The sequence below is a fragment of the Lepidothrix coronata genome, unplaced genomic scaffold, assembly GCF_001604755.1.
Source record: "Lepidothrix coronata isolate B3197 unplaced genomic scaffold, Lepidothrix_coronata-1.0 Scaffold114, whole genome shotgun sequence".
Lineage (NCBI taxonomy): Eukaryota > Metazoa > Chordata > Aves > Passeriformes > Pipridae > Lepidothrix > Lepidothrix coronata.
Window position 1 is genome coordinate 22,295 of NW_016690294.1, and position 26,986 is coordinate 49,280.

The following is a 26,986-nucleotide window of genomic DNA, read 5'->3' on the forward strand; positions in this document are numbered from 1 at the left end:
TGACGTACAGGTTTTTTTGTTAATATAAAAAAACCACAATCTGTATTTCAGTGTAAAATTATCATTGATTAATAAGCATCTTTGAAAACAGAAACCTGAATTTCTCAGATGAGTATGCATTCAAAATAAAATCACAACATTCTGAAAGGATTCCCAATTTGTAGGGGTTTGCTTTTTTCTGCTTCCAGGGACTTCTACAGACATTTATCTCTGAGCATTCAGGCATTTAAAAATATTGTGGATTTTTTATTTTCTTTTAAATCATAAATATTTGTTGACAGCACTGTGTGCTTTGAGTACAAGTTAAATATTATGTATGTGATACATGATATCCTTTATATCCTGTAGATATAAAATAGCACAACATTTACTTTTTCAAAGATTTGCCTTGTGTTGGAGAATAAAGGGAATTTTTTTTTTCCTAAAATGGTTGTGTGTGGCCAACATTTGATTTTATTATTTTTTTTTTTTTAAAAGTACGTTTAGTTGAACGAAAGGTGGGAGGCCTGGATTTGAGTGTTTGTATGTGTGCATTAGGAAGGGTCTGGGGAAACTCCAGAACATGCAAGGTCTGCAAGTGCTGTGTGGCTGTGCTAAATTGTTACCATGACACTGAATAATAGTGAGGTGATGAGCTGAATTTCTAATGGCACTAATGGTGCCCAGCAATCCTTGTCTCCTGACAGTAAAATATGCAGAAGTATTTCATGAATAAAGCTTGTTTGTTAGTTTGTTTGTGGTTCTTTTAATGCATGGTGGTTGCCCTGCAACTGAGTAAGGTGCAGATGAATAGTGCTGGGCAGGAAGCTGGGCAGGGCAATATATACTGGCTTTTTCACTACTGTGTATGTGGCATGCTTGTTTTAAGCCGTAAGGATTTTCTGAAATGTAACAGTAAAAATCAGGTTGTATCAAGTCCCACGTGTTCTCCTCAGCTTCTGGGCTCCAGGATGCAACAGGAGTTCACCTCTGAAATGAAGCACTCCAGCCTTTTTTCTTTCCTGAAAAGTCAGGATCATTATGAGCTTTAAATTAAAATTCCATGTAACATTTGGATAGATCGCCTGATAAGATTTCCCATTTAAATCGCAACCTGCTGTCTTTTTATCATCTCATCTTCTACCCTCCGTCATGACATTGGGCTCAGTAGCTTATATTACCTCTAGTGGTGAGTTACAGGAGGTAAGGAAAAATTGATACAGAAGGGTGGGAAGAGGAGATGTCTGGATAACAATGGAGGAGATCTGTTACTCTGCCACTGACTCAGGTTGCACCTGAAGGGTGAGAAATGCCATCTGGTGTCATCCCTGTCTGATAAAACTTCATAGTAGCAGCAAATGTTAAAACAGATTCTTCCTTTTTGGCATGTTTTCACTATATGAAGCAGTGTCTCATTTCAATGATTAGTGAGAAGACGACAGCTTTCAGACTTTCTCCAAGTGTGCACTTTTAAAATACAGAGCGTGGGACTAACAAATTAACTTAATATTTAAGTCTGCTACCTATTTGTGAGAGTTTGGCTTTGCTGTTCTTATCACAGGTGAAAGTGCAGCTTCATCAGTGATATGGTGTCCATTCACCAAACAAACCAGTTGAGCAATATTCATGGCACAGCCCAGCCCAGCAGAACTACCCCCATTGGCAGGACAGAAAAAACCTCTTGAATGCTGGTATTGTGTGGCTGCATTAATCTTTGCAAATTAAGGCTTAATCAGCCTTCTCCACAAAGGATTTATTTATCATGACAGAGCTAGTTTTTAAGACCTAGAATTGAAAGGGGTTACTGCCCCAACAACAAATATGCCCAACCATATTTTCCCCAAGGTAGCATCTCCATAAGAATGTTTTGGAAAGGTTTGAACTAGATGGCAAATATGCAAGGTCTTTGTCCTCAGAACTAGAAGCAGTGACTTTGTGTGGTTTGTCACAAAGACTCAGACTTGAAAGGCAGATTCATACTGTCTTTAACATCCCTACCAGGCAACAACAACTGTGTTCATTTTGGACAGAAAGTTGCAGGCTGAAATTTGCATGAGCTATGTTTGACCTAAAGCTGATTTCAAGAGCGTTATAAGTTCAGGTAAAGCACTTCATGAGGCTCATGGAAAAGATGTGCTTACAATGGCTGTTTGCTCTTATCATTTGGTGGATGCATTTCCTTGCGTAGTTTCTCTGAGGTGGAATTTGCTCAGCCTAAGGCTGGACAGCTGTTGCTGTTTGTGGTGACCTCAGCTAGAGTCACACCTTCAGTTCTTGTCCCTGGGAGAAAATAAAGAGAAATCTCATATGCTTCCTGAAAGAAAAGTGTATCTGTCTGAAAGGTAGGGCGTTAGGTTTTTCTCTAAATTAACTTCTGGAAGAAAAAAAACCCCAAGTTTCACCTGCATTTGCAGAGAACAAATACGGTGTTTCACAAGGCTCACCATCACCAGAACATTTTCTGGAACAATAGCTGCTGCTGCTCCAGGGATCCCTGTTGGCTGGGAATGGCCAACAGAGCTGTGGGACCCTCATGGCCACTTAAAACACTCTTAATATTCCAGAAAATCTATTTGACTGTCTTTCATTAAACTAAGAAAATGTAGTTGCCTGTCGTACAATCTAAGAAATTAATTTTTTTTTATGCCCTTAAAAAGGCATCATGCAAGTATCTCAGCAGACAGGTAAATATGAAGTGTTTGGACTGTGGTGAGTCACAGAGGGAGGGAGGCAAGGATGGCTGTTCTTGGTGTGAAGTAACGATGAAGTATCTTTAAGATAAATGTCCATTTACAAAAGGTCTAAAAGTTAAAGGTCACCACATTTTGTCTGATGTGATGTGTAGAATCAAAGCATTTCAGAGATCCTTAAAACAGGACACCTACTCACATCTCTGCCTTTCCTTAAGGAATATAATTCACTGGAAATTGCTCAATGCTTTGGACGTATTGAAATGGTTGACCTTTCTGGGACAGTTGCTCTCCAAGTCTCATTCCTCTTCTTCTTGACAGAGTTGGTAAAATGGGGAGTGGGAAGGGGATGGAATATTTTTCATTTGTCTCAGATGAAAACTTCCCACACAGGTGAAAGGAATATTCTCAGTCCCAGAAAAACCTAGGTTCTTGACCACTGGAGAGAAAAATAAACAATTATTTTTTTTTAATCAAGAAAAAAATGAATAATTTATCTTATTTATTAAAAACTAGAGCTTTGTTACTGAACTCCTTATGAATAACTAGTACTTAGGAGGCATAAACTGCTATCCAGCATGATGTAACACCGATTGGTAGTAACTTCCAATAAAAAAAAGGTCCCCCCCTAACAACCTTCTTCCACTAATTTGTGGTTTAGATATTTCCTTATGTTAGTCAGCTTAGAAACCTCAATTAAGTTTTTTTTGATTAGTCTCCCCAACACCACCACAATTTTCACCTCAACAGCTTTGGCTTGTGGCCGTAACCAAGCAAAGAGGTGGACTTCCAGCGGTGAGAGGTGCTGAGAAGTTTACAGGACCTGTGTATATATAATTACAGCACTCTGGAGGTGTGGTGCAAAGGCCAAACACACCATGACCTCTTCTTTGGAAACACACAGGAAGGCAGCCAAGGAGTGTGAGCTGCAGAAATCCTCCCCCATACCCTTTCTGTTCTGCTCTTGGGGATGATTTACCCCCGCACAGAAACAAGGACAGCTAGTTCTTTTAGTTTCAACCTACTTACTGTCTTGAGGGATTGCACCTGGATAGGAGAGGCTTGTCAGGCAGGGAAGAGTGTTGGTTATTAAATGTGCAGTGCAGCACTAACCCCTTCTGGCCTCCACATATTGAGGAGCTCCGTGGTAAGAGGTTTCATAATGTGAACAGAGTGTGTTGGCTGCATGTAAACAGAACCCTGAGTTGCTGCAGAGGGGATGAACATTCCCACTACAAGGAATTTATTAAGGGAGAGGGAGAGCCCTGGTGTGTATTAAAGCAGCAGGAGTGAAGGAATGTGGCACAAAAGGAATACAGGGAAGGTGCCAAGTACAAAAAAATGCAAAGGGTTCCAAGATGTAGTAATGAGAGGCACTGAGAAAAAGGGGGAGAAAGAGACAGCTAGAGAAGTGACAAATATGAAGTGAAACCTCTATGATACATAGAGTATGTAAGGGGAGATTGGTGAGATTATGTAAAGTGAAAGATTTCTTCAACAGCTGAATTTATTAATCTGCACTTAGTCCCACTGCAGCACAAGAAAGTCCAAAGAAAGTTCAGAGAGTCTTTATCAACTTGCCTATGTAAAAATCCTCACAAACTAACCTATGCTTTGTATTTGCTGTGATGGATGCCAGTCCTTTACACAGAAAGGTGTGCACAGCACAACACAAGCACCTCTGGTGGGATATTCGTGTTGGTTGCAGATAATGATTATTTCTCATAGGGCAGCAGTTCAGACAAAGGGAAGGCTGCTATACAGTGAAAAGGGCTGAACATAAAACACTACTGCACTCTAACAAGCAGCATAAGAATTTTTAGAGCCCTAATAACAGAGAGAGACTTTGGACTTTCCTGCCCAACTGGCAGCAACTGCCTTCCCAGGACATTTAGAGAGCTGCAGAGGGATTAATTATAAACACACAGCTTGATTTGCAGCCATTGCGAAAGCATCTGCAAGGTACCGACTGCCACTCGCACGTACAGCGCTGCGCGAGAGCGTCCTGGAGCTTACGAAAATACACGCTGGAGCCATGAATCAAACTCCGTCATGTGACGGAGGGGAGGTGCTGGGCTGGCTCCCAGCCAGTGGTAGGAGCTGATGGGTGGAACAAACGGGGCATAAAAAGACTAATATGACTAACGGATCCTGGATGCGTGGTACCTCTATTTGGATCTACAGGAATGTGGGCTCTAGCAGTTCTGCAGCTCTACCAGCCCTTTGCCTGACACTGGAACTGCTGCTCACAAAGTAGAATCCTGCTGCTCTGTGGTAGGAGGGATAGAGAAAGAACATGGCCTGCATTTTGAAGGTAAATCTCTATCTGTTGCTTGAATGCATTGTTAGAGAGCCCCTCGCTGCTCAGAGGCATGGATTCGGTGCGATCCTATTGCATCTTCGTTGTCTTTTTGAATACTGGCTTTGTTTGGCAAATGAATATGGAGAGATTCTGCAACTTACAGCTGTGCTCTGCTTCCCTCTGCCATTCTTTTCCTCTTTCCCTGCATTGTCAGAACTGTGAGCTAGTGGGAAGGGAAGTGTGTACTGAATAATAGGAGGGGGGAGAGGGGCTCTGTTTTATCTCAGCTGACTTTGTCTACGCTGAATTCCTTCAGGAACAATAGCCTTTGGGCAACAGACTTCCAGTACAAAGGGCAAAATGGGGAAGTTACTTTCTTTTTCTAACCTTGCAGCATTTACTGCTTTTAAAGCAAAGGTTGCAGATGTATACAGCTGTCCCAGTTGCTCCTTAAGCACCCACTCCCCTGCTGAATCTACTCAAGATCCACATGCTCCACACAATTATACTCAATATTTACCTGCAGTTTTCTAATCGAGCAGCCTATTTGATAGGGGGTTTCCCCCCTCCGTGCCAGCAAATATAAGCGTGAACTTACCGTGGGATCACACGCTTTCTCCAGCCTGCTTTTCCACACCGAGACAAAAGTATTTGCAACCCGCACGTCATGTATATGGAGGGAGCATCCCTAGCAGGGAGTGTTGAATGGAAGGGGAGGAGGCGGAAGTGCGGTCAGTTGGGAACACACGGCGTTTGTTCCCTTGGAGGGATGTCACTCGCCAGGAGTCGCTCTCCTGTGCCCGGCTTGATCCATTCGCTGCCTGCCTTGCTGCTGCTCTCTGGGGATGTTTTGAGTACGTTTGCGCTTTGTTTTGTTTTTTGGTAAATGAAACTATCTGTGAGTTCTTTGCTATTTGCAATCTCATCTTCTAGCGAAGAGTCGATTATCCCAAACTTTGGGATGGCCTCTCACAGCAGTTGCCTTCAGCGTATCAACAAAGTGGGATAAGTTGCAAAGCTTCAAAACAGTTTCCAGAGAATTGTTCCTGCGTCTCCATGAACCCAATCCTGAACAACTTCATATTTCGCTGCGCCGTTTTCCCCTTTTCATTCATTCATTCCCAATTAGCGGGTCAGTGGCACATGGATGTTTTTTGAGTTTTCTGTCTTGAGCATGTGTGTTGTGGCAGCTTATATTAATAAAAAAGGCAAAGTCTGCTGCAAGTGCAGAAACTTCCGTGAACTAGCGTGTTCTGCTTGGAGATAGGTAGTAACAAACTCCTTTAATCAGACAGCAGTAATGTAACTTAGAGTTGTGACTTGGGATGAACCTCTGTGAACAGAGCCTGGTTTCACAAAGATGAGTGTGTGCACTCCTTTTTAAACGCTCCCTGAATGACTTAGCTTGGATCTGCAAATAATCCAAAATTCCCAACTTTTTTTACTGTATGGAGAGATCACATGTAAAATCTTCCCTCTGGCTGTAACAGTTAAATAAGAATGTTCTTTTAAAAGAAAACTCCAGTGTCTCTTTTCCTGCCCTCCCAATTGTTTCCTCTGCACAGTCTGGTGACACAGCCTGCCACAAACATGCCTTAGAGTTTGAATTACAATACAGTAAACATCTTCACTTTGCCCAGGCCTGAAGCTCCATTTGGGTTATTCTGATGATTAAATCAATAGATTAATTGGTATTCCTTGACAGACAGCCCTCTTCCAGGTTAATTCTTAATCTTGTTAATGCAAGCAGGTGCAAGGATAAAAAGTGAAACAGATATGATGAGAAGATTAGCTTTGCCATAAGGCAGGCTGGATTTTCTCAGACAGGCATCCCATAGGAGTAATTTAAATGTCTAAGTTAAGATACTTAATGGTGTTTAAGTTTTTAATGTAATGTCTACAGGTACTCCTCAAGCTTTTTCCCTAACAAGGAAATTCAGAATAGTAAATATATTTTCTTGTTACACCAGGCTAATTCTTGCATGAAAACATAAACCTATCAACAACACCCTCCTCCTTTCCCTTAGGTTTGTCCTGGCTCTCCTGTTTATTCCGTCAGTAGTTTGTGTGGAAACAGGAAAAAAAAATCAAGAATAAATATCTATAGATATAAATTTGAACTAGGTGTTGGCACATTGGATGGGAAGCCAGAACAACTGGGTGTTCTTGCCACTTCAGCCCTGAGTGTCTCTGTGGCTCTGCCTCATGGCTTTCCCTCTTCTGTTCCTCGATTTTTTTAATCCCCTGCCAAAGATATTAAGACTGGTTGAATGTTGGAGGTCTGTGTGAATGAGAGTTTAGTGTAAATGAAATTGGATAGAGGTGTCTGTAAAGTGAGAAGTACAGAGGTGGCTCTTAAGAATTTACTGGAGTTACTTAGAGTGGTTAAGAGCATATTAGAAGAGGTGTGTGACCTTTAGATATCAAGATTTCCTTTTAGTGTGACCACTGCATGAAATGAAATAATCTGTGTGCAGCTTGTGCAGAAATGCCTGAGAGGTTGATTCTTCCTAGGGTATCTACTGTCCCTCTGGTGTTTGTTGTGCACTCTCCCTGCCTAAGATTGATGGAGCTGTCCCTGATCATGGCTCCAGAAACTTTGCTTCCTATTCAGAAATGGGACCTTCTTGGCAAAACCAGTGAAACTCTTCTGAGGAATTCTCTGTTCTGTAAAAGAAAAGCAGAGAAAGAGGTGAAATAAAGACAAGACAAAATAAAAGTTTGGCTATGTTAGTGTGACTCTGCAAATTGTAACTGCTTGAAAGAAGGTTGCTGCCTAAAATTGTGGACAATTAAGATAAAGCTAGCTTGCACAAACAAAAGGACTGTCAGGAAAGGGGGAAAGACTTTTAGCACTTAACATTGCAAGGGAGATAGAAGGAGGGGTGGGGAGAACCTAAGCTCTTTGAAATGATAAAACTTTATGTAACTACTCTATAATAGTAAGAATAAGAGGGAGGCAACCAAATGTCTATTTAGATAAGGCAGACTTCATAAAGAGTGTAGATAATTTTGAAACTCACTGTATAAAAAGCTGTTGTGTTTCTTTTCTCAGCGGACATGCATGGGGGGACAAAATCCCCTGGCATTTCCCCAGCCCTAATACAAGCATGCTTTATATATATATATACATATACATATATATATATTGTTTAAGGATTTCTTTGAATCAGAGGCAAGTTCCAAAATGCCTGATGTGTTTTTTATTTTCTCTGTCATGAATTTAAAAAGCGTGGCAGAATAGCTGAGTGAAGTGTAGGCATTTCTTGGAAGCAAACATTTGATCTTATGCTTGTTACTATGGTAGCTGCATGTCACCTTGCCAATTACTAGATTAGCAATTATTACTAGTTATGCAGTCACTATTATCCCTAACGATATCAGTCCCTAAGTTCTGCTGTATCAGCCACTGACTCTTGAAAACGATGACAGATGTTACTCAGTAAATTACTTCAAACTCCACTTTTTGCATAATTGAAAAAATGATATTTCAAAGTACCTGTCATCTTACAAAAAACACAGCATGAATGATAATGGGATTCTGTAAAATGTTGATATCCCCCACTGAGGAATGGACCGTGATATTTTAAAGCAAATAGAACAGGTAACTTAGTTTGCACGTGCTGAACTTCACAGGGGATTATGTCTTACTCTATTTCCAAAGTCTTCTTTTTAAAAGAAGATGATGGAGGTCAATTATGTTGTCATCATAGTACAATTTTTAACTGTGCAGGCTTAAAGTGGTAGAATATAATTAAAAAAAAAAATCATGTCCAGGGAGGACTAGTTTCCTTCTGGTTTATGTGCTGTGTACTTACTGTGCAGTGAACAACAGAGTTTTCATATGCCTGGAGGCTGGATGTGACCTTGTGCCAGCAGAGATCACAAGTGAGTTGAAACCTTCAGTGAAACTCTGTGGTCTAAATAGTATTTGTATAATGTGGTGCAATGTTCTTATTACTACAGCTGATTGAGAGTTCTCTCAAGTAAGCGAGTGACCAGCTCAAATCCACAGCTTCTTTAGTAATTTTTAAGTGTAATTCAAAGATTGAAAGAACTGTTTTGTAAAACATAACTTACAGGTTACAAATAAGCGAAACCCTTCAAGAACATGCTTGTAACTCTTTTCTGGAGGATGCTGTCAAAGTTGACCATGACTATGTGTTCATCTATGATCCTTTTGCTTGTTTCCTCTCCGTGCTTATCTCCACTGGTTTAATTAAAGTCACAGGTTGCATTTTCCCCTTAGCTCACATGGTGAACTGCTTTTGGCAGGAATTGTCTTTGAGAGTTTTCTCTGAGTGTTCAGTGGCCTATGTCTGATTGGGGTCTTCAGACACTGCAGTAATACAGATAACATTGCTATCTACGGGCATATGCTCCATCTGCACTTTTGAGACTAAAATAGCAAAGCTGATCTCATTACATTAAATTTTGCACCCTGGCAAGTGGCTGTTCAAAGGGGAGAAGCAGAAGATCTGAAAGCATCTGATCCTGGTGTTTGGACACTTGTAATCCTGGATATTTAGTTATTAATTTGATTTGTACATGACAAAGATTGTAAATGTTTCCTTCCAAATTTCTACATCATCAAAAGCACATTCCCTGTTTCAGTGTACTCTGTGTGCAGAGTAGGCAGTGAGTCTCACCATAACTCCATTCACTACCAGGGATTTGCAAGATGCAGACTCTTCCATGGAGATGACCTCTATATCCTGCTTGAATCAGGTCCAAGATAATTCACATTCTGCCTTGACTGTTAAATTGACTGCAGCAGTGTTTATGCATGGCATCCATCCGTTTTCCTGTGCTGAGAGTTGTACTTGGATCCTGTTTGATTCTCATGCTGTGCTTTGTCCTCTGACATGACAAGAGGTGGAGAGATCCTAGGGAAGGGAACAAAGGTGACCTCCCCTCCCCGTGGGAGGATGCTGCTCTGGTGGTTCATTTCCCAGCACTGGCTGAATTTGCTGCAGGTTTGCTGTAAAGTGAGCTCTCTTCTGAGCCTGTCTTAACCTGACCATCAACAGTTTTGTGGGCTGCAGTGCTTCTGTTGTGACTGGAATCATTCCTAGGAGAATGTGGTTATATCTCTAGAGAGGGAAGGTGTAAATATGCAAAGGTGCCCCTTCTGACCTCATTCACAAATGAACTTGAAAATAACAGGTGGATGCAATGAGGGGTTACAGAGAAGAATTGAGATTTCTGGTAGTAATCAGGTTTCTTGTGGATCACTCCATCCTTATGTGCTATGAGTAATTTTTCCCATTCTCCTCCCCCTCCCCAAACAGAACTGGCAAAACTATTTTTAATTCTTTCTAATGCTCCTTCTACACTGGATATTTCTATTTTAAATACCTTTTGTTGTTGTTGTTGTTGCTCTACATTGTTCACCTCTAAATTGCTCCAAAGTAAATGAAGCTGATTAATGAACCTGGCAATGTGCAGGGCTAGGATTTGCTGTGGTCCAGTGATGCTTAATTACTATATAAGGTTTTATGGAGTGTGGTACATGGAATTTCGTCATGTGATTTTTTTATTATGTTGGCTTCTTCAAAACTTAAGGAAAATTAAATTCTAAGAAGTGTAAAACCATTCTCGCTTGCAATGACCTTAAGCTAATTATACTTCAAGGATAATATATTAACCCTCTCCCAGAAAGGGACAGCGCTCTAGTCAGTCTAGTCCTAGTCCTCTACAAGAGGACTTGCTTTGGTTGCCTGAATTTGATTTTGATGCCCATGTAGCTAAACCAAGGAAATCTCCAGTGTAAGAATGCTTCAGTTGGTTTAAAACTGGGGGTTTTGTGTCTGACTTAGAGGTGTGAAAACTAAAACCACAAAACCAGCATGAAATTATGAAGTGTCTCATATATTTAAGTAGCTGTGTGATAAAGCAGTGACGGGGGGAAGGTTTTTGCCTTGCAGTTCATCTTTAAGCAGTGAAGCATCTGTCATCCAGATGTTTAAGGCTTCCTCCCTCTTCCTGGGGATTCACTGTCCTTGTGTGCTGTTTGAGCAGCCTGGGCAGGTGTCCCTGTCCATGGCAGGGGGATTTGAACTGGGTGCTCTTTAAGGCCCTTCCAACCCAAACCATTCTGTGATTCCATGATTATCACAGGTCGTGGAATCACATATCCAAGATTCAGCCTCTTTGCAGACCTGTGCGTGAGCTTCGGTGGTTTAGATCTTGTTCATTTTTTTTCAATTTTCATGTTGAAGTCACGAATGCCAGATAACTTGGCACGTCATAGTATGACAGAAACCACCTCAGGAAGCAGCAAATTCCTGTACTTTGACGTAATGTGTCAAAACCCTTGAGGTTTAGGACAGATGTGCTCTTACTTATTTCTAGTGAGGTGGCAGCCAAAAGAAAATCATATCTTGTTTTTTGACAATAGCCAAACATTCATGATTAATTTAAGGGAGTCTGAAATCCAGCTTAAAAGTTCTCACTTTTTAGGTTTTAATCACAACATCTGTGCATTTAATTTAAAAAGGCAGAGTTTTTACCATTTTTTTTTTCTGTTCCTTTGCCATGTTTCATTCCACTAGTATCTACGTGCCTTCCAGAAGTGTAGCACTTGACGTGGTGATCTGTCCGGGGTTTGTTCTTTCACCTCTTCCCAGTAAAGCAGTATCTATGCAGCAGATTGTGTTTTTTTTTTTTTTTTTAAGAGGAATTTTTTTTTTGGCGGGTGTTGCTTAAAGGGGAAAAAAAAAGTTTTCTGTGTATTTTTCAGGAAAGGAAAAAGTCAAATGCTCACACATGAAATGGAAATTGAATTTCTTTATCTTCTTGGCAGCTGTTGGCTGAATTCAATTTTTGGACCAATCTCCTCCCCAGGGCAGCTTCTACCATAAAAGAAAGAGCTGTTTTGTGAAAGAAAAATCAAACTATTGATTGTAAATTTGTTTTAGATTTTTAGTTTTATTTTCAGATATTAAATAATTTATTTTGTGGTCGTTATCCATGACACTTTCCCAATACTTTCTTCTGCCTATCAGCTGCTTTCCATCCATGGTCTGACTCATAGCGCAGAAGGTTGGAAGTGTGCACATACATAAGAAAGAAGAGGTGGAGGTGTATTTTGTCTTGCTAGTGTTTGAGACCTCTCTCTGAGATCTCTGTCCAGGAGCTAGGAAGAATTGATCTTTGTGGGGATCTGTGAACAAGGTGGATAAAGGCAGCTCTGTTTATTGGATGTATTCCCAATAAATAAGGCAAAACTCTGCCTTGGGCTGTGTCATCTCTTAAAGCTGAGCGAGCAGTTGCCCTGCTGTTGTCAGCATCAAATACTCACATGGGATGAATTTGCTGTTGCAAAAAAAACCTGCATCCACTGCGTTTTGTGTGGTGGTTCTTGTAAATAACCCGTGGATTGCTGAGGTGAGAAAGGCCACTGCTTTTCTAGTGGCTTCATTGGTTTCTACAGAATGGGAACACGGACCATAAAGGGACGATGTGACTGTAATGCACGTTGTGTTCCTGCGTCTGAGGACACAATAAAACCTGGCTGGATGAGGTGTGAATTGCTGTATGTCAGCTCAGAAAATGGCAAACATCGAGCTGACTATTCTCTGTACTCCCCCTTGCCCCTTCAGGAACACCCTGTGGTTATACAAATATTGCCTGTGCATGGTTAAATAGATGCTTCTGAGAGTAGTGTCACAAGTTATATCAAGTAAGATATCCTTATACTGGCACAATCATTTACTTTCCAGGAGATGTACAGGTTGGGGTTTTTTTAATTTTTTTTTTTTAATCAGTTAACCAACTACAATTATGTTATCAGTAGAAAATATATATAAATGGGATTTGTATTTAAAATAATAACAGTTATTTTGCTTCTGATCATTCTAGCAGAAGCAACTGAAAAACGTGACAATTTCTGGTTTAGGTATTTGAAAGTGGATAAAATACCATGCTGGGTATTTTTTTTTTCATCTTTACTATTGAGAAGAACAAAGGTGAGGCAGGAACTGAAATGAAAGGGTTTAGGACATGAGATCTTGCAAGTGATGCTATTCAGGAGCAGTGGCTTGTGTTATCTAAAAGCAGTCCTTTTAAGCAGTTCTTGTCTACCTGCATAGCATGTGACACTTTAAAATTAACATGGGAGCACCACGTTTGCTAATAATTAAATGAAGCAGTAGCTTCTTAGCAAAGATATATTATTCAGCAATTTGCATTAACAATAGGCAGTGGAATGCCAGCCTAGGCAGGTAAGATGGCAGGTGTGGAGCAGTTGGAAGTAATCAGAAAAACATGTTTATTTCATGGGAGCAGCACTTTGTACAGAAGATATGCAGAATGAATTATTTATAGTTCCTGTCTCTTCTGACAATGTGTTCTTTGCATGTCGGTTTGGTGAAAGATTGGGTATTTTATGTCTCTTTCTAAAATTCTTTGCCTTGAAATTATATCTAATGTCACTGCTAGGAAAAGTTTGCCAGGGGTTGGCAAAGGGAATGTCCTCCTGAGCGTGTAACAACATGAGACTTGGTGATTTAATTCTAAATAGGAAAGGCCAGAAACCAAATGCCAATTAATTTCTTTTCTCTGGAAAGTTTCACAACTTTTGGTTAGTCATCAGCTTTTAGTTTCCTCTAAATCTATTATTTAGCCAGATTGAAACGGAATTATTTTCTTGGAATGATGAGATGACATTACATTTAAGAAATAACAATGTGTATCTATTAACTCTTTAATATACATATTAAATAGTGGTATTACTATTGCTATCATTGAGGCTAGTATGGTACTGCTTGGTGTATTTTGAATAATTATTATTACATTATTTTACATTAGATTATGAAATTATGTGCTTTTGTTTTACGTATGTACTCCTCAAAATTGCCATGATCCGGCCCTTCTTCGTAACTGGAAATCACTTTATCTTTTGAATTAATTGAGAAAGGCTAGAAGGCTTTCATGTTTTCATGTGCTGTGTTCTGCTGTGGGATGCAGTTAAACTAGAATAAAATTCCTATACGATCTTGTTTGTTTTGATTTGTCAGGGAAATAAATATTTCAATTCCAGGTTACATGTGTCCACACTGGGGCTTATCTGATTATTAAAATTCCTTATAGTTTTACTAAACTTTTCTAACTCAGTCCTCCCTGCCAAGTGGGTAAGTTGTGTACAAGTTACTATACGTAGGGTGATCTTTTGTAATTTTCCTGTGTTTGCATTCAACTGTGACAAGCTAGTCAGGTAAAAATGAGCTGTTAACAGAAGAGAGCTTTCTATTAGTGCTTCTCATGTGGAGACAAAAGTAGCATTTTAAAAAATGGAATGGAGAATGAGACTGACTCATTCTGTGGGATCCTTGGGAGCTGTGTAATGTGGGGAAAAAACTAGTTGAAGACATATCTTTGGTAATTGGGGTATGGAAATTTTGCCAAAAGAAAAACTTTTGTAACTTTTTTTTCCATATTATTACTGAGAGAATTTCAGGCAGCTGTCTCTGTGCCTCTCTATCCCTTTTCTGTCTCTTCTTCATTTTCTTCCATAGGGCATAAAAATGTTTTACAGAAAAGAATGAGTTTTACCCTACTAAATGTTTTTCTTGAGGAGGGAAGTGGGAAGAGAAAAGAGACATTGAACATTCCAAGCAAGAGAAAACAAAAAATGGCACCTTTTGGGAACACTTCTTGAACGTCATCCTTACTTCAGGGTCCGTGTTCTCTCAGCCAGCACTAAATTATCCGTAGCTTTTACAGGGGCCTGGAATTCTGTCTCTGCAGTTCACAACCATTATTAAGAAATGCAGTTTATGCTGTGTTTTTACTTCGTGTTTGCTGCCATTTGCCCACTCATATTTCATTAAACCAATTAAGGTATCTTAGTGGTTTTACCAAGTTGCTTGGGGTGAAAACAGAGAGCTGAGGACCTGGAAATGTCATAGAAGATTGCCCCACTGTAACCACATTCCCTCCTGAGAATCCTAAATATGGGGACTCGGTCACCTCATCTGTGACTTGGTGTGGTATTTCAGGTGAGGGTTGAAAAATGAGCATTTTTGAAAATTCAGCTTTCAGTATTTGCTAAAACTAATGTTACAGTTGATGGCACTTAATGAACTAACAGGAAGATCAGCTGTGCTTTTCTGCCCACTGAAATCTTGTGTGAGGCCTTATTACTGCTCACCACTCATTGATTCCAGGGGGAGAAGCTGACTTTGGTGTACTTGTTCTGAATGCAAACTGCAAGGGCTGCTGGAGCTCCTCTGTTTTGCCTTTTACCTCAGTTCATCAGCTTCAAATCTGCCTGAGGCCTCTGCAGCGCGGAACAATTGTACAGCAAAAAGCGCGTCCCCCGAAAGGCAGATATTGTGGAGGTCACAGATATGTGGAAATGGATTGTAGTTCGGTTTTAGCCTCAACATCTGCAGGGAAGCATTATCAGTGACACTAAAAAGAAAATGCAGTTTGACGGTGTTGCTTTTTTTAAGTTTGTTTTTGGTCTGTTTGCCCAATCTTGCTCACAAAGGGAAGTCCTAAGCACCTCATGAGAAAGGCCAGAGAGTTGGATTTGCTTCTGGGCCTCAAGGCGAGGTACCATGGCTTGTCATGGCTTTGCTAATGGCACCACTAAGCCACTGTTGTGTTTGCAAATTGTCTTGTGAAGCATTGCATGAAAGTGCTCCAAAGCAATCCATGGAAAAAATGTCATCCATTTTTGGAAATGAACATTCTTGAAAGAAGGAAAGTGGAAAACTCATCAGTGGGAGGTCTACTCAGGGAGTGTCTGGGTGGAAATAAAATATAACAAACCCCTGAACATTCAATTGATTCAAAAATTATTTAATGTGAGGAAACATTTATTTTCTTGTCCCAAATGAAAATAAGTTTTGAAATTGTTGTTCAGTCTTCAAGGTCTAGGTCTCTATCACCCTGAGATGTGTGATGACTAGTCATATGTTTCTTCAGTCACTAAAGAGTTCTGAAAATAGCCATGCACTTTATTAGTTGTTACTTTTATTGTTTATCAGTATTTTATGATTAACAACAAGAAAACTGCTGTTTTCATCAAATCATAGAATGGTTTGGGTTGGAAGGGACTTCTAAAGGTTATCTCATTGCTTGGACCAAAAATGTTATGTTGACGTTGATCTAATATTTCCATTTAGTGGGCACAGGATTGTTTTGGTTCAAAATAGTCATTAATCATCTTACATAAATGAGTTATGCTTTGTTTTTCAAGTCAACACTTGTGACCTCTCATCCAAATGAAATGGGAAGAATTGCTTTACTTTCGTAGCAGTACCATTGCTTGACTTCACCTTTCCTACCATCTGCAGCTCGGAAAAAAAAGTGAAATTATAGGATCTGTATTGAATCATGGGTATGGTATTCCAGACGACTGGAAAGACAAGAGCTATTTTGCATACTTCTGTAGCTGCTAGACAAGCAGAGTGCAGAGGAATGTAATTGGTAACCAACTCGCTGTCTGGATGATGTTCTTTAATATACTCTTGAGTAAAAAGCATAAATTATTTTAGTGCTTTAATAAGCTTGTTTCCTTTCAGGAGTTTAAAACTACTTATAAATTCAGTAAGAAAGGTATTAAAGACTTGAAAGAACGAGTCAGGTTTTGCTGATTTTTCTGTGAAAAGTTCCTTCCTAATATTCCATTTATATGATTGCAGACTATGATAATAACTTAATTAGTGTTATACATGTACAGTATTGTTATGTATATGTAATGTACTTGCTTAATAGTTTCCTTGGTTTTGTACTTCTATTAGTCATCTATTTGTCGTGCAGTCCATGAGGAAAGGTAATGATATATAATAAGGGCTTCTTTCCAAAGCTGTGGAAAGAAGTAATTAAACTTAATTGAAGTAATTTCTTTGAAGTATAATAGCAGATGCAAAGGACTAATTCAAAGCAGATTAAGGCAATGAATGCTTTGAATTGCTAGCCTGCAAATAGATAAGTATTACTGTTAGTTAAATAAACTTATATGAAAGTGTCTTCTGAAATCTGAGTCTGGGGATCAGGTCTAATAATAGACAGTTGGGTTAAGGTTTGATAAGGGATGTCACTTCTGTTTCCTAATTTATTACACTCTGCCAGTCAGAAATGAAATCTCAGAAATGCTGTGTGTGTCTTATCAAACAAGTGCAATAGAACTGGGAATTAGCCTGAGCTGTCCCTGAAAGTTTTTTGATGGTAACTTAATCATCAGCTGTGGCAAGCTCTCGGCTGGAAATTATAGGAAAAAAATACATTAATGATTCCGAAATAAAACTACATTGTATTTAGAAATGTTACCTGAGAAGTCAGAAGTTTTCTTGTATCTTTGTACTGTCATATTCCTATGGATTTCAAATGTTCAGTTGGTTTTACATTAGGAGCTTAAATCAGAATTATTCTTGGCCCGTGGCAGAAAAGGAACAGGGGCAAGCCCTGATCTCCACTGGGTACCTACATTTACCAGGGACGAGACAAGCTCTAAAAATCCATAAAGTAGTTAAAGACCTCTCTTTTGAAAAGAGGCCTTAATTAAGCCATTTGTGCAATAAAAAGGAAAACATATGGATTGCTCTTGCATCAGAGACTGAATATGAAAGTTGCATTAAAAAAACCCAGGTAAGATAAAGTTAGCTTTTACAGCACGTTTTTATTTCTTTGCAGAATGGATGCAAACAGGAGAACATGAAACATAAATCTGAAATTTTGGTTTCTTATTTTTTAGATCTTCAGAACTGGTAATTTCTTTCCACCTGCACAATGATTCTAAGTAAAAAACAACAACAACAACAACAAAGATGTTGAATATCTCAACTGCTCTGTCAGACTCCAGAGTAGCTAGGTGTGAGTACATCCTTTTCTCCCCACACCCACGATGGGGGAAAAAATATAGGAGTGAGAGCTGTGAAAGACAACCATCCTCTGAATTAGGCTGATGGGCTGAGCGAGGTGGTAGGAACTGAGACAAAAGCAGGGGCAGTCCCTGGCTGCATATGCATGGGGAAATAGGCTTTTCCATTACTGAAGTGGTGAAATGAGATTAGCTATGTGCAGACTGGAAGTTGTCTACCATTAGAAAGAAATAACAGAGTGGTAGTCTGGGCTTTTTTTCTGTTTTAGTTTCGTTGTTGCTACTGAAGCACTAAACAAGTAGAGCGAGATTTGCTGCAGAACTGTAAGAGGGACTGCACTTTGAATGTTTTCTTGGGGTTAATTTGTATCTTAGACTGTTGGTAACTCACAGCACAGGTGGGGTTTTGTATGCATCATGCAATAGGCTGCATCACCAGAGGTTTCTGAAGTCTTTTCCCTGTGAGAGGAAGGAATAGTTGGCTTCTCCTTTCTCTGTTACAACAGTGTTTGTTCTATGTGTGCTGGTTGACAAAATACAGATCCAAACACCTTTTTTTTTTTTTTTACTTCTGTTTCTTGTTCTGCTGAGAGAAACATTGTTCCGTGAAAGCCAGCTGTGGGAGGGCTGGTTGTGTGGTGTGAAGGGATTGCCTCCCAGGCTGTGTGTGCCTGTGGCCCCTTTGCCAGGGGAGTGGGGCCGTGGGGGTGTTGCTGCCTCTCCACAACGGATGGCACCTGGGCTGGCTGAATAAATGAGGTGCCCGAAGGCATTTCTTGTAATGACAGCCTGTCATCTGGCTTAATTAAGGCCTCTTTTCAAAAGAGAGGTCTTTAACTACTTTATGGATTTTTAGAGCTTGTCTCTTCCCTGGTAAATGTAGGTACCCACTGGAGATCAGGGCTTGCCCCTGTTCCTTTTCTGCCACGGGCCAAGAATAATTCTGAAGTGTGGCAAAGCAGATGGAACAGACTTTGTTGGATGCTAGGCGAGTTTGTCCTCTGTCCTCATTCCCTAGAACAAATAGCAAGTGTGTCTATGGGAAGTTGGGGGGGGTGTGCTTTCTTTCTATAGGAACTAAAATTAGAAGTGGAAAAATCCCAAAGTCTGATGTTTCTCATTTGCAAAGGATAGTGGGAGACAGATAACCACCCACTAATGTCCTAGTTGTTAGAAAATAAAAGTCTTATGAGTGTGAGGGAACTGGTTTTGCCTAACCTGGAAAAGCAAAGACCTAGGGAGTAGCTTCTAGCAATCTGGGATTAGAGAAGATGGAGGCAGGTTTTTTTCAGAGGACCATAGTGGGAAGAGTCACGAGCTGCAACGAGGAAAATTCCCATTGGATATAAGGAGAAGAAGTATGCAGTAAGACTTGACTATTACTGGCACAGGGGCCTGGCATAAACAGCTTTGGAATACTCAAGACTCCACACAGCAAGGCCCTGAGCAATCTGATGTGACTTTGAAATTAAGCCTACTTTAGGCAGAGGGTTTGACAAGGTGATCTCTAGAGGTCTCCCAGTGTCAATTATTACGAGATTTTATGCTTTCTTCAGTGCTGCTGCTGCTATTTGTAATGTTAATTGTAGTGAACCATATGTAGCAGGTTTACTGAAACATGTCTAATGGCTGTGTTAACAGAATCATCCTCACCCGAGGGCAGGCTAAGAATTTTGAGTTCTTTCATTAATCTTACTGATATAGCATAGTGTTACCTCTAGAAGGTAAAAAACATTGGAAGTTTAATTTATGTGTAGAGGGGTAGATTGAAGAGCTGGAAACAGTGGCCCTTCAGTCATGAAGTAGAGGAGCCATTTACCAACTGGCTTAGGGCACGAGTAAATTACTGACTGGCTATCATGAGTGTGACATTCTTGATCCTTTTCTAAGGCCCTACAATTAAGTGCAAGCTTCTCTTTAAAGGAATTATGGTTTGCAATACTCTTAAGAATGCTTAAAGGGTTGTATTTGGCAGAAGACTTTAATGTGACACGGGTGGGGTTTTTTTTTGTCCTAGAGCCTAAATTTAATTTGTTCATGCATAATGCACTCAGTTGAGAATTTTCTGAAGTGGTGAAGTGTAACTCTTTCCGCATGTGTTCAACAAGACAGGAAAATCTAGCTAAGCTGAGAAGCTTCTAGTAATTTGATGGTTTGTGAGAGAGCAAGTGCCAACTCAGTCCTGTCTCTTTTCAGCTTTTCTTTCTGCAGTTCATTGACTCATCCTGCCTTGTTTTTCCCCAAGGGCCCTATTTAAAACCTATATCCAGGGTTATTCAGTTTTCACCAAGAAAGTTAAGCTTTATGTTATTATGCAAGAGAGGCTACCTGCAATGAGGCTTACAGCTTACTATTGGTATGGAAATTCTGTAGGGGTTTTTCTGGTGTTAAGCTTAAGTGAGGGAATGCTCAATATATATGCCTTTAATAGATCTGAGTATGATAAACAGGAGTGATTTATTCCAGCTGTCTGTTTCTGCTGAAATCCACACCTTTCCTTGATTCTCAAAGGTTGTAGAACTCAAAGGAAAGTTTGAGTTCTGCTAACCCATGCTGTGCATGGCAAGACTTCTGCTATTTGAATTTCACAGCATTGTTTTTACTGGAATGGTAGAATATACAATGTTTTTCATGAACAATGACTGCTAGATGTGCCCAAACCTAGTCTTAGAGGTTTCAGAGAAGTTAGAGAAATGCTTTGTTGTGTTCTCATATTACATTTTTCTTGAGGAATATGATACAAATGTATTGTCAAGCTTCTTTGTTTTTTTGTTGTTTTTTTTTTTTCCCTATTCACCGCTTGTTCACCATAGGTTAAAATCAACTGTCTACTGAAATGCTTACTGGTAAAGTTGTAGAATGTTTGTAGGAAACAAAGGCCAATCCAGTGGTGTCTGAAAAGTGAATTAATTCTAACGTTGTGGTCACAGTTCTTTGCTTCAATGCTTTGACTCTCCTGCTCGCAGTTCTTATTTGTCATCTGAAAAGGTACAAATGACCATCCTCTGGCTAAGACGTGGCCATGTTTCATTTCACCCCACAGCTACAGAATCAATTTTATTACAGGGAATAGTGTTTTGCAGGCCCACATTCAGTGGCAAATATTCACTATTTTAAGTAGATTGCTGTTTGTAAGACTGGCTTAGAATGCATGTGTTTGCATGCACATCCACATTCTGGTGGACAGATGATAAGGGCAAATGTCACTTCTGACTGTGTCCCTATATCCTCTGTCTTTCTGGATTTAGCTTCTGGCTTTTCAATACTTTTCCCAGTTCCTAAATTTTTATTCCTTGGACATTGTCTGATATGGACACAATATTTTTAATATTTTCTGAGTTTGATAGACTGAAGGCCACTTGGCTAGAATAAAGCCTCATTTTTAGCAGTTCAGATATTCAAGAGCAACAAAATATTCCAGATTTTCCAACTGAAGGGTCTGCATTCCAACTTACAGAAGCTGCAAATAAACACTTCTTTCTGTCAGTTTGTTGGTTTAGTTGCTGTTCTGTGCTAAGTGGATCAGAATTTTTTCCACTCTGGCTTAAGGCAAAACTCCCTGTTAGGTTCTCTCCTCTGGAGCTATAGCCAGAGATTTTTGTGCTGTTTTTTCCTCTCTCCAGAATCTTTCAGTATCTCCTTTTAGTAAAGGATATAAGCTAAAGGATATGTGAAACTATTGCCTGTACTGACACCTGGATTGAACAATACTGTTGTCTCCTTCAGCACCCTCTGGTATTTTAAGGAATAATTACTTAAAAAAAAAAAAAAGGCAGACTGGACATAAGTCAGAATAATGTCTTGTCTTAAATCCAGTTTATTGTCTCCTGTTTGTTTTTTGTCTAAGCAAAACAATGGTTTGGTGCAGTTTGCCAAGTGGTTGTATTAAGTGCAAGTCTAACTTGGCTGTCAAGGACAGTATCCCAGAAGGGTCTTCTTGACCCTGCTGCTTTCTGAGCCATCTAGTTAAATTTAGGATCTAAGAGAATAGGAGACTGCAGATACTTTATTTACATGTTTGTTTTCTAATGGAGCAAGGTATTTTTTTCACTACAAATGATTTAACAACAGAAATTTCTAATCCTCTACAGGAGTTTGAAGTTTTAGTCTCTTAATTTGAGTTTCTCTTGTTCAGGCTTTTGCATATTTCTAGGAAACTTGTGCAAGGTCAGCTCTGACTGTACTCAAATGGGATTAATTAGCCTGCTTTCTGTGAAGCTTGACCTGTACTGCCAGAAGAAAGGATCTCACTGCTTTCTTAAGCACTGCTTAACAGAGCAGTATTGTAAGTTAAAAAAAAACCAAACAAATAACTTTTTGCTCTGATCTATTCAAATTTGTTGGATCCTCAGGACTGTCTTACTGTAGCAATAACTTTCAGGGCAGATACATGAAGGATTCTTTAGTTTCAGTAATGAGACTGCTGGCTGTCCTGACATGGGGAATTGTGTTTGCTGTAAGCATTTTAAGTATTTTATTAGTCATTCAGGAGTTTGAAGCCATTTTATGTTATTTTGTTGCTTTTGAAGCAAACTGTGTTCTCCAGAGGACAGAGTGAAAAAAATTTTTTTGCAGTAGGAAAAGAACACGGAGAGAATCATGCTGGGACAGAGAAATAAATATGGCAAGTATTTTGAGCAGTACTGAGTCACTCTATAGAGGTGTTGACAACAGGCTTGCATGCTTCTGTAAGTCAGAACACATTTCCATGGTAGAAGAGATGCAGCTCAGAGCTCCATAAAAATGTAGAAGATTATTGCTTCACTTATTTTTATCTCCTACCAATAACCAGATTTCTGGGTAAAGTGGCACAACTTCATGAACTTCTTTGGAAGTTCAAGGCTTCACTGGAGTAAGAACAAACAGAATTGAATTCTGCAGGGCTTCTGCTCTTATTGAGGCTGCAAAGTAACAAGCTAACGCTCTGCACAGTATTTCTAAGGAAAAAAGCATAGCTTAACTGAGATCAGATGTGGTGACAAAGCTGTGTCCCACAGCCAAGGTGGGTGGGTGTCATCAGTCAGGAAATGTCACGGTGGTCACAACTGTGTGTCTTATTTGGGGACGTGTCTGACAGTTGAGTAATGAAGAACCAAGTTACTATATGCAAATCATAATTTAACAAAACAGAAAGAAGGTGTCTAATACTGGCTTACTTGATGGAGAAAATATTTATTTCTCTCTTTTTAAGCTGCTTGAAAGTGCTGGGATCTTGACTGTTTAACTGTGTCGTATAAAAGGTACTGCACAAACTCCCTTTTTCACACCGAGTCCAAAACACAGCTCAGTGCTAAGGCATAAATACAGTGTAGAAACAGAAGGTAGGCTTTGAAAATCTGCAAATGAAACTGCAGATAGCAGGTCCTAAGGTAGTTGCAGAATTTCAAAGACCTGTAAGAACCAGCCCCGTGTTTTAGAGGATCCTTCCAGGACCAAAAAAAGCAGGGAAGTCCCCAAGGGTCCAGTGCTCCTGTGGTGTTTCTCTGCCCCCTGTGGTGTTTCTCTGCCCCTGCTGTTCAGCTCTGCTAGATATCCAAGCGAATGTCCTCTCTGCTGTTTTCTGTCTGGCAGTCAGGGTAGCCTATAAATTGTTAATACATTCATCATGAGCTCTGAAGTAGTAACTACAGAAAGGACTGTTGCTATTTCAACTGCTGTGAAAATGTGTTTGTTTTGAGGCCTCCATAACTCGGAATAAATGTTTCATTAAATGTGTTATGAATGATGTATTTAACAACTGGAGCAGGTCAATAATCTTTAGAATTAAATTTAGTGGGGTTTTATTAAAGGTTGCCCATTTCAGTGGTGAGTGGTAAGCATGTGGTGCTATAAACAAATGCTTCATATGGTCTGTTATGAGTGCTTTATTAAATAGCTAGTCAATAGCTGCACTTACCAAATGAACTTAATTAATTGTATTTATTTTTCCTAAGGGTTTCACAGTTCATTATAAAAGATTTATTGAATGTATGTAAACCAGTTTAGTAAGCTATGTTCTGTCTCTTAAAATGAATGCATCGCTAGTAGGGCTTGGTATTGCTAACACTTGGTGTGAACAGCATTTATAAGTTACTAAAAACATCATCAGAAAATGCTTGTTTTTTGCACTTCTTTAGAAGTCATTGGAAATTACGTTTAAAACATTACATTCAGGCTGTAGAGTCTGGTGCTTTCTGTAGTTCACACTTACTGGTAAAAGCAGTTTGTGGGGATTTGTCCCATATACTATAGTCTTGTTTTCCTAGGAAGCAACAATGAACTCAACATTGCATATGGAAAAGATGACAGCAAAACCTGCTTCACAGGAACCATCCATCTAGGAGAACAATGCATGTGGCACTATGACATTTTGAAAGTTATCTTGCCTTATTTTCCAGCTGAAGATGGGTTGATGGATATTTTTTAAGACTGATATTTGGAGATGGGTTGTTTCCTTTCTCTGAGAATGATTCCCTTTTCTTTTATTATATAGCATACCTGTCAGCAAAGAAGACAGTTTCTCTGCTTCAGTCACTGAAGCAGTCTTCAGTCAGAGAAAGAATAAATAGGGCATATTCTCATATTCAAGCTGGTCTTCATGGTTGTGGCTAATATTACTGGCAGCTGGGCTGTGAATATCCACAAGAACTGGTTTGTCTGGCAGAGTCACACTGGTGAAGGAAATAAGAACTTGGAGCAGAAACACTACCTACAGGCAGTCAGAAACCCACGGAGAAAGTGGGACTTGGGAGCTGTGTGGTCCCTGCTTTGGGCCAAGGTTCTTATCCCATTCTAGCACTCATGTATTTTTGTTTTCTTTTCCAGCAATGTCATGAATTAACATATTTAATTTTTATATTCCTTGGCTGACCCTCAAACTACTTTGGTCCTCAGCCAGTTGGTCCCATCACCCTGCCAGTGTGCCCTCGTCTCGCTGTGGAGGCTGATTAGAGCTCCATGGGTGGGATTTTGTATGTGGGGCTGGCATCTGAAACAGAGCTTTTAAAGCCTACCTTGGATGCAAAAAGTATTTTTGCTGACATCCTAAAACCCGCTGAAATGCTTTTGTCTGAGGCAAGGATATGGGACTGCAGAGCTGAGTATGGATATTTATATGCAGCCTACAAGATAGAAAAGAAATGACACTTTATTTTTGATTGCTGTTCTGCAAAATGGCGTATATCACACATGAATAATTTATAATTTAAAAGCTTAGCTGAAAGTACCTTCAGAAAGTGCGGCTTCATGGGGATTGTTCCCCTGGTTGTTTAGTTGTTGTTGTTTTGTTTTGTTTTCCTAAACAATATATGATGAAAATGAATTTGGAGCTGTAGTATGGAAACAGAAACAAATGTCAAAATGTTTTCTCAAGGATTATATTTGGAGAGAGCACACAAAATTGTAAATGTAAGGTGCTATACCATGTGCATGACAGAAGAAATAAAAGTAAACATGAAAAACATTTTTTCTATAACTGTGCCTTGGAAGCAGAGGCAGCAGACAGTGATAGTGTTGGAAGCATCATGTATTGCCCTGTTATCATTACTGAGAAAGGTCATGGAAGTGCAGGAGGTTGTTCACTCCTTCAGATAAAAACGAAGATGCTTGTACTGGCAGGTTATGTTTGAATGCAGAGCACAGGTGGGCAGGATTAAGCCATTTCTGCACACCATTTGGTGCTCAAAAAGTGGTCTACAGCCCATAAATTTAAGCTGAGTGATGAGTTATTAGAGATTTTTGCCTCTGTCCTGTGGTTTCTTACAATGCTCCAAAACCAAACAAACACCCTTATAACTGCATTAACTAATCACTGTGTGTTCGTAGGATCTTTTTCTGTAAATTTTGCTCTCCTTTCAGTTTTCTTTCTTTTTTGTGTTTCCCACAAGTAAGTAGTTGCTGTACAGTGTTGATAGTACAAATTTTCTGCTCCCTTTGTTAAACTAATCACTAGACTGCGTCATCCTGAAATCTGCATACAGAAAATTGCTTCAAGTACAATAACATTGTAAAAGACTGGATTCTTCTAAGTTAATGAGTTACCTCAAGCATGGAGGAGAAATACACTGTTTTAAACTAGAATTGAAGGGTCTGAATAACTGTCCTATGATCCTATCATTGTAAACATGCAGGAAATTATTAGACTTGTTGTCGTTTGTATTAGTCATAATTTTAATTAAGCCATGACATCCTGTTCAACTCTTTGTACACTAAAACAAAATGCCCAGCTTTACAGACAGTTTGATACTGAGTCTGCTTGTACGTGTGCAAGGCTGGCTTGTTCTGTCCCGACTCCCTTTCCCCTGCCCTTCCCACTGGAATGTAGGGGCTGTGTAGGTGACTCCAGTGCATTCAGAGTCTTTAGGACTCCTTATTATATTTTAGTGTGCCAATTACTGACTGAATAGCTCAGTAATTTGGCTTGTTAAGGTCCAAAATTAATTCTGTCTCTTCTCCTCCCAGTTATTTTCTACTGCTGTTAGCAAAATCTGCTTTCTTTCTGATTCAGCAAATGGATATGCAAAACACTGAAATAATTTCCTCTTTGGACAGTGACAAGACAAATACTGCAAAACATGTGCTGGCCATGACAAGTGAGGGCTTGAGCCCAGAGCTCACAGAAGTCAGTGGAAAGAAGCTCATTGACTAGATTGGATCTTAACTCAATCCTCTTGCTAGCAGAAAAAGAAGTGAGCTCACTGGGATAAGAAGTCATGCATGTCTGATATTGCATGGAAAAATATTTGTGCCTAATATATCAGGAGATTTGTCAGCTTATCAGCAGGGTGAGCATGACTGTGTGTACACCATTCTTCTCAAGGCATTGATGTTATTTGGGTTAGATTTCACCTTGCCTTATATACATTTCTTTGCATCCATCTCAGAAGCCTCTGATCCTCGTTTTATGCTCCTGCCCTTTTTAAGATGGTGTGGCATGGACAGGTATTACTGTAAGAATCCCATTTGCTACAGACCTGTCTGTCTTGCAGCTGTTCTCACTTTCTGTTTGACTTTCCAGCCACCCTGCTCTTTTCCTTGGATCTGGTTTGTCTGTTACTCGCCATGTTTCTGTCAAAACCAGAATCCTGCTTTTTTTTTTTTTTTTTTTTCAATGTGGGAATTAACAAGGTTGGTGATGAACTGGAGAAAAATGCTTTGATTCCTAATGGCAGAGACCACACATTTTTTTTTTTTTTTTTTTCAATG

General features: G+C 39.6%; 1 protein-coding gene and 1 long non-coding RNA gene across 3 annotated transcripts in view; one reads left to right on the forward strand and one right to left on the reverse strand.

The window, feature by feature from the left end:
- Positions 1-18: 18 nt before the first annotated feature.
- On the reverse strand, positions 19-5,677 carry LOC108502228. Of its 2 annotated transcripts, XR_001876382.1 has the most exons (4): positions 5,570-5,677; positions 2,942-3,108; positions 2,121-2,259; positions 19-1,001 (listed from the first exon to the last, which is right to left on the reverse strand). It is a non-coding gene; the product is annotated as an uncharacterized LOC108502228 (long non-coding RNA). The 2 variants fall into 2 exon arrangements; XR_001876381.1 differs by lacking the exon at positions 19-1,001 and having other exon boundaries at positions 2,116-2,259.
- ST6GALNAC3 (ST6 N-acetylgalactosaminide alpha-2,6-sialyltransferase 3) overlaps positions 4,714-26,986 on the forward strand; it is a 214,936-nt gene continuing 192,663 nt past the window's right edge. The window contains exon 1 of the mRNA XM_017824950.1: positions 4,714-4,983. Within this exon, the coding sequence (XP_017680439.1) occupies positions 4,966-4,983 (18 nt within the window). The 5' untranslated portion in view covers positions 4,714-4,965. The remainder of the gene's footprint in view (positions 4,984-26,986) is intronic.